Source organism: Catharus ustulatus, chromosome 23 (assembly GCF_009819885.2).
Source record: "Catharus ustulatus isolate bCatUst1 chromosome 23, bCatUst1.pri.v2, whole genome shotgun sequence".
NCBI lineage: Eukaryota > Metazoa > Chordata > Aves > Passeriformes > Turdidae > Catharus > Catharus ustulatus.
In genome coordinates this window covers 4435286-4441915 of record NC_046243.1, presented here as the reverse complement: position 1 = coordinate 4441915, position 6630 = coordinate 4435286, and the positions used below count along the sequence as shown (strand labels likewise).

General features: G+C 50.2%; 1 protein-coding gene across 1 annotated transcript; it reads right to left on the bottom strand.

The window, feature by feature from the left end:
- Positions 1–454: 454 nt before the first annotated feature.
- LOC117006279 (cathepsin G-like) lies at positions 455–2798 on the bottom strand. Its single transcript, XM_033078655.1, has 5 exons — positions 2744–2798; positions 2157–2322; positions 1522–1663; positions 1147–1404; positions 455–634 (listed from the first exon to the last, which is right to left on the bottom strand). Exons 1-5 carry the CDS (start codon positions 2796–2798, stop codon positions 455–457), a joined length of 801 nt encoding a protein of 266 aa, XP_032934546.1.
- Positions 2799–6630: the final 3832 nt, after the last annotated feature.

Sequence of the window (6630 nt, the reverse complement as noted above, 5' to 3'; positions counted from 1 at the left end):
TAAATGTTCTGTACAGGCTGCTGGATCAACCTGCTGCCTTGACTGCAAGAGGCTGATGGAGGCAAGGGGAGCATTGGCAACATTTGGGGACTGACACGTCTACTGCACTGTCCCACCTACAGTCTCACCCAGCTTCTCCCAAGGAGTGTCATCTCCTCATTCTCACCCTCAGGGTTTGCATCCAGTGCCCAAGAAGGCTGCAGACACGAGCAAGTTTGAAGATGCTTTTATTGAATGCCAGAAAGCAGAGCTGGAGCAGCAGTGGGAGAAAGGGAACAATGGGAAGCTGTGTGGACTTGGGAGCTGCATTTTCACTTTGCCACGGAGACTCTCCTTGCTGCAAAAGCCTGTGCCTGCACCACGGGGGCTTCTCTGAGCCCAGCTCAGCTGCTCCTGGGAGCTTCTGAGCACCAGCAGGTGTTTGATGCACTGTGGAGAAGGGGCACTGAGCATTTTATTGGGAGGATGGAGAGGCAGGCAGCTCTTGGAGTGCAAACCTCCTCAGCTGCTGACGTATCCAGGGCTCAAAATAGGAGACCCTGGTAAATACTTCAGGGAAGAGTCTGCGTCCCATTCCATGAGAAACAATGCCATGAGCCTTCTGATTGCAGACTAATGGGCCACCAGAATCACCCTGTGTCATGAAAAGAATGAGAGGGATCAGACATGCTCTCCCTGCCTTAAGGAACAAGTTTCCTCTTCCCTCCCTCTATGTGAAGAACCTCCTGTTACAACCACCTCCCCCTCCTCCAGCTCTGCAGGGTCTGTAGCTGCCTCACTACTCTTCTGAGCCCACCCATGAAACAATTCAGACTGGAGGTTCTTTGATATTCAAAAGCTCAGAAGGACATAGACCTACTTTGACATGGGGAAATGTCTAAGCCATCTTAACAAGGATACCACAAACTATTTACACACTGAAGCACTGCTTAGGCTGTGTAGAACATCCCCCAGTAAGTAAAAAAGTAAATGATGTTGATAGTTAGGAAAATGCACCCCAATTCAGGGTCACATCATCTTCAGAGATTTAGCTCATCATTCTGAAGGTCCTGGTTCACTCTGGTGTCCTTTTACTTTTCCCTGAGAACCAAGGTGTCTGTCCAGTCCCAACCTCCTGCCATGCTCACAGCCCAAAACAACACTTACATCAAAAGATGACTTTCTACTGTTCTGATCACCAACACAGATCATGGACCGACGCAGGTAGGTACTGGATAGCTGCTGACACAGCTTATCATTTTGCACCTTCAGATCCACCTCCATCATCACATTACTGGAATGCCCTGTCAAATACGTCCGGCCCCAGCCAGCCACACTACATTTGGTTCCCACTCTCACACGTTCATTTCTACAGGGTATGGAGATAGGTTGAACATTCTGATTGATCGTGGCACGTCGTATCAGCTGTCAGGCAGAGAGAACATGGGGTTAGAGCCACCCAAGGATTAGGAACAAGTTCAGAGGTTGGGGGAAGTGAGCAGGGGGAGATCCCTCAGGAAGGAAGGATTTCTTGGACCATACCCTCAGCAGCACAATGTCATATTTTACGCTGTCAGGGGAATAGCGGGGATGGAAAACCCAGTCTCTAACACTGATCCACTGCTGACTCCATTCTCGGATGCGGATGTTGTGGGCTCCCAGAATCACAGTGATGTTCACTCTCCTGCCAGGAAACACCAACATGTTCCAGCTGCATTGGCCACAGGAACACAGCCCCCAGTGCAGGGGCTTGCAGGGAGCTGGTGCTGGGATAAACCTCCCCAGAGAGCAGCTCTCAGCAAGTTGTCCTCTGTCCCTGGCTCCCTTCCACAGCCCAGCTGAGGATCCCTCACCCCACACTCACACGGGTGGCAGCTGCCCCATGCTGAAGGCAAAGGGAGGCAGGGCAGGGGAGACACTGGACCCTCTTGTCCAGCAGTAGCTCTAAGCCATGCTAGGATCCATGACCCTGGAGACCACTGTGAGCATTCCTGTCCCCAAGGACACTCAGCTCCTGACAGACAATTCCTGTGAGTCACAGGGATCACTCAGCTCCAAAGATCCCTGCTCTGGCTGAAGAGACACAGGATGCTGTTTCAGCCCAGACCAGGGCTGAGGCCCTTTGGGAATATGTGAGACTCAAAAAAATCACCTGAACATGAAAGACAGAGTCTTACCCTTTTTTAGGCACACAGTGAGCTGCTGAGAGCACAGCATCCGGGCGAATCAGGAACCCTCCACAGTAAAAAGCCTTTGAGCCCGACCGATTTGAAACATGCATTAATACATAAGCCATGTAGGGTCTGGAGTGGGGCACAACTTCATTCCCACCAATGATCCTTCCTGGAAGAGAGATGGGAAATGTTAGTATGATGTTTGCAGTTATTTCCTGTCAAGTTTGGGTCTGCATGAAGGGAGAGGGTCATCCTCTGGTGTCATGTGCCAGTGATAGCAGCAACTCTCCTTCCTGGGGCTGTGCAAAGCATTGCTGCTGCAATGGAGAGAAAGACAAGCAGCACTGTCTGGGGTGCCTGAACACCCCTGGCTCTGGATAACTGAAATGCCAGCAAAGGGCACAGCTCTGCTGCCTGTGATGCCTCACTGGTTTCAGGCACACCCTGAGCTGAGAGATAAGAGGAGAGAGGAAAGTAGGAGAGTAGAGATAGGAGAGAAGGTGAGGCAGGACCCTTCCCTGAGACTGACTACTCAGTGTCCATCTGTGCCCTTGCAGGTCCTTGTTTAAGTCCCCTCTCTGTGTACTCACCAGCCCCAGCCCAGGGCAGAACAAAAGCACTTGAGATCAGAAGGAGAAGCAGCATCTTCTGCCACTGTCCTGACGACCAGTTGATGTGGCCAGGCAGGAGATAGGTACAGAATGATAACCTCTATAAATGTGGTGTGGAGCTGAAACCGGAAACCTCAGCCTGCCTGCAGCCATGTCATTTGCTACTTTTGATTTCACAAGCCCATACTGTGGCTTGGAGAGTGTTTCATTACATTCTCTGTGGTTTTGTCATAATCTTATCAGAAAGCTGGAGAGATCTGGGCTTGTTCAGAGCACCCACAGTGCACAGGGACAGCAATGGGTGATCTGTTGAGTGCATATCCCATCAGAGACCTTTGGAGAGAGCCTCTGGGACCCTACATGTGGGCTGGTTCTGTCAAGACTTCTTTTCTTTTTGTTTTTTTGTTCCACCCTTTTTCCCTGACAGGAATGGAGAGCTGGCCAGGGCCAGGCAAAGATCCTGGTTCTTATCAGAGGGCCTGACTGCCATCAGAGATGTCCTTGGGAAATCAGAAATCACCAATCAGAGGTGCTAAGGGACAAGGCCAGGGGGAACCTCACAGCCTCAAGCACTGGTGTTCTCGATGACCTGACAAGTCCATGGGGATGGGAAAGGCTGAGGTCCAGCTGGGAAGGCAGCCTGTGGGCCCAGGTCCAGATCAGCAGGTGCCCTGGCCAGGTGCAGGCCAGGAGGAGCAGGGTCAGTGTGTGCAGGAGAAGGGGAGCAGCCCTGCCTGAGCCTCTCTGAGCCCTCCCTGGCACCTCTGGCTCCAGAGTTACAAGCTGCAAGGGACTCAGCCCTCGTTTCCATGACCCTCCTTGGCCATGAGCCCAGCCAGTGAAACCTCCAGGATGTTCCCAGTTTTACATGGCTTTGGCCTAGAGAAAGCCCACAAATCAATCCTCTAGAGCATGCTGGCATTGCCCCTGGCCCTGTGTTGTAAAAAGACAATGGACTGTGGTAGGTGTATGGGGATCCTCCTGAAAGCTGTCTGCTGGAAGGGCTGAGGGTGGAGAGGAGGAGCTCCCATGAAAGCTTGCAGAACAAAGGCAGCAATCCTCCAGAGGCTGAGTGTGCCTGGCTGTCCTGATTTTTGGCAAATTTGGGAGATAATTTTTGAATGGGATTCCTCTATGAAGCTGATTCAAGTAGTCCCAAACCCAGCAGATTCAGGGAAATATTTCTTCATAAAAATAGGGGGAAAGGCCTGTTTATTCAAAAGGCAAAGCAATTTCCAGCACAAAAATTAACAATATTAAGTAATAATACCCCTAGTTGCTCTGAAGAGTTTACAAATTCAGCAGAATCCCTTTGTGGGTTTCAACCCAACACACTTACAGTAATTTCACGACCATAAGGCGCACCGGATTATAAGACGCACCTCCAGGAGTCAGCAAATTTCACAACTTTGTACATTATATAAGGTGCCCCGGACAATAAGGCACACATTTTTTTGCCATGAAGATCTGTGTTGCACGTAACAAAGTAACGAATTCGTAACGGAATCCCATGATCCTGGGGCTTACTGGCAGGTGCTCCATTTGCAAACATTTTTCACAGATTGGTGTAGCCTTTAAATGCAGCCCCAAGCGCCCTCCCCATGCGCAGGGTCTGGCACTGCCGTCCGCCCCCGGTTTGCGAGGCGGGGCTCAGGGCTGCTCAGGTCTGCCACGTCTCTGGGTGGCCACAGCTCACACCTTAGGGTTGCTGTGGTTTAGGGTGGCTCAGGGCCGACATGGCTCGCAGTGGCTCTGGACTGGCCATGTCACGTGGCAGCTCGGGACCGCGGTAAGCTCGGGGCACTTCAGGGCTGGGTGGGCTTGCATCGGTCCCGCTTTTCCCCTGCTGGGGCCAGGCAAGCTTGGATCGGCCCTGCTGTTCCCCTGCCGGGGCTGTGCAGGCTCAGATCTGCCCCGCTTTTCCCTGCCAGGTCCATACAGACTCAGATCGGCGCTGCCACACACCCGCCGGGCTCGGGGCGGCTGGGGACCAAGGGCGGCTCGAGGCACCTCGGGGTCGCCCGCTCCCTCTCTCCCCGTGCAGCTGCTGCTAGTCGGGGGCTGCCCGGTCCCACCCACCCTGCACAGCCCGGCGCTCCCATGGTGCCGCCCCTCCTCGCAGCTCGGCTCATGGCTTGCACTTCCGGGTTGGCAAATTCCGAAACTTTGTAAATTATATAAGGTACACCAGACTATAAAGCGCACTTCCGGGTTCAGACCAAAATTTTAGTCAAAACGGCAAGCCCTATAGTCATGAAATTACTGTACTCTGATTTTAATTCTTCTAACGTTGGGAAATGTCACAGCCCAGGCCAGGCCTGGTGTGCCCCTGCTGTGAGCTGCCGGTGCACTTCTGCATTTTCAGTCCGGAGTAGGGTCAAACAATTCAAAGAAAAAATAAAAAATTTCTACAAAAAGTTACAGTCCAATGAACTTATTTGCTTCAGCTAGCCAGAAAAACTAACCAAGAGCAAAGGAGAGCTCTCTCCTGCTGTCCACTGGAGACAATACGGTCTGTGTGAAGCATGCAGGGAAGAAAGTGCAAACTCTGCACCTCTTCTCTCCCCCTTCACTCCTGGAACCACTCTCAAAGATGCAGAACACAAAATTCAACACCCACAGAACAGACGATTGCAGATACAAACATCATCAAGTCACCCCAAGACATTGGCTCACAACCACAGGTGACTCTTGCCTGTCCCAACCATGGTCTGTAATCCACACCTTCAGTGCTGCAGCCTGGCCTCAGCTGTGCTGTGAATGGACATGTGGCCTTCAGGGACAGCCATCCCTTTCCTTCAGCACTGTGGGTACCCAGGAGAAAGGAGGTACTGTTTTATTGCACTGGGGAATCTGGGGGCAAAAGACAGAAAATGTGAGGGTACAACAGCTGAAATATGGGGGAGGTTCAAGGGGAGGGTACAAATCATCAGCAAATTGGAGAATTCCTAGGGATGGGTGTGATCAATGTGATTTGTGCTAACTAAATTATAACTATATTAGCAAGATTGTTCTTGATTGTTACAAAGCAAAAAGGAAAAAGGAAATGGGTCAAAGCAGATGGAACCCTCCAAATGTGGAACTAGAAGGATTTAGAGGTAGAATCTGTAGGTTTGATAAGCAACATCTAGAAATAAAAAGTTTGAACTTGGTATGGTCAAAATTGGGATGATTCTAGGCAAGGAACTAGGATAAGGCGTTCTTGTGGGAACATGTGCTTAATTACATAACCCCAATCCCAGTGCACTCACACTACCTGCAGGGTTACACAGTTGACACGATGAAGACAAGGAGCCTTCCTCAGAAATAAGACCCCCGAAAGGATGAGAGACCCCTAACTACTAATAGAGCAACACAACATAGTGACATAGATTTTAGGAATAGAAACTAGGAGGAGACTTCAAGAAAATTCCGTATTAATACGTATTTGCAAACAGTAGATAAGTGAGATTTTTACCTTGACTGTTCGGTGTGGGCGAGTACTTCCCCGTACACACGGTCAGTTTTGCCTATGCTTTATAAGAACCTTAGTTATACTAAATCACTCACTGCTTAATTTTTTATATACTTGAACATATCTATCTAACATATATTTCCAATGCATACATTTCTATACAATTCTTATTATTACACAAAATTACGCATAAATTTGATCTTATTGTTTGATAAACTGGACAAATGCAAAGTCATTCATAACAATCCCATGAAAGAGCACTTTTCACTTTCCTCATTTCTCATGTTTTTACCCAGGCAGGCAGCTCCTTGGTTCTTGCCTTGCCCAGCTCTCCATCCTCACCATCTGACACTGTGCCAGACCTGCTTGGTTCTGGTGAGTCCCAGCCTCAGAACCCGTGTGGACAAGGAGC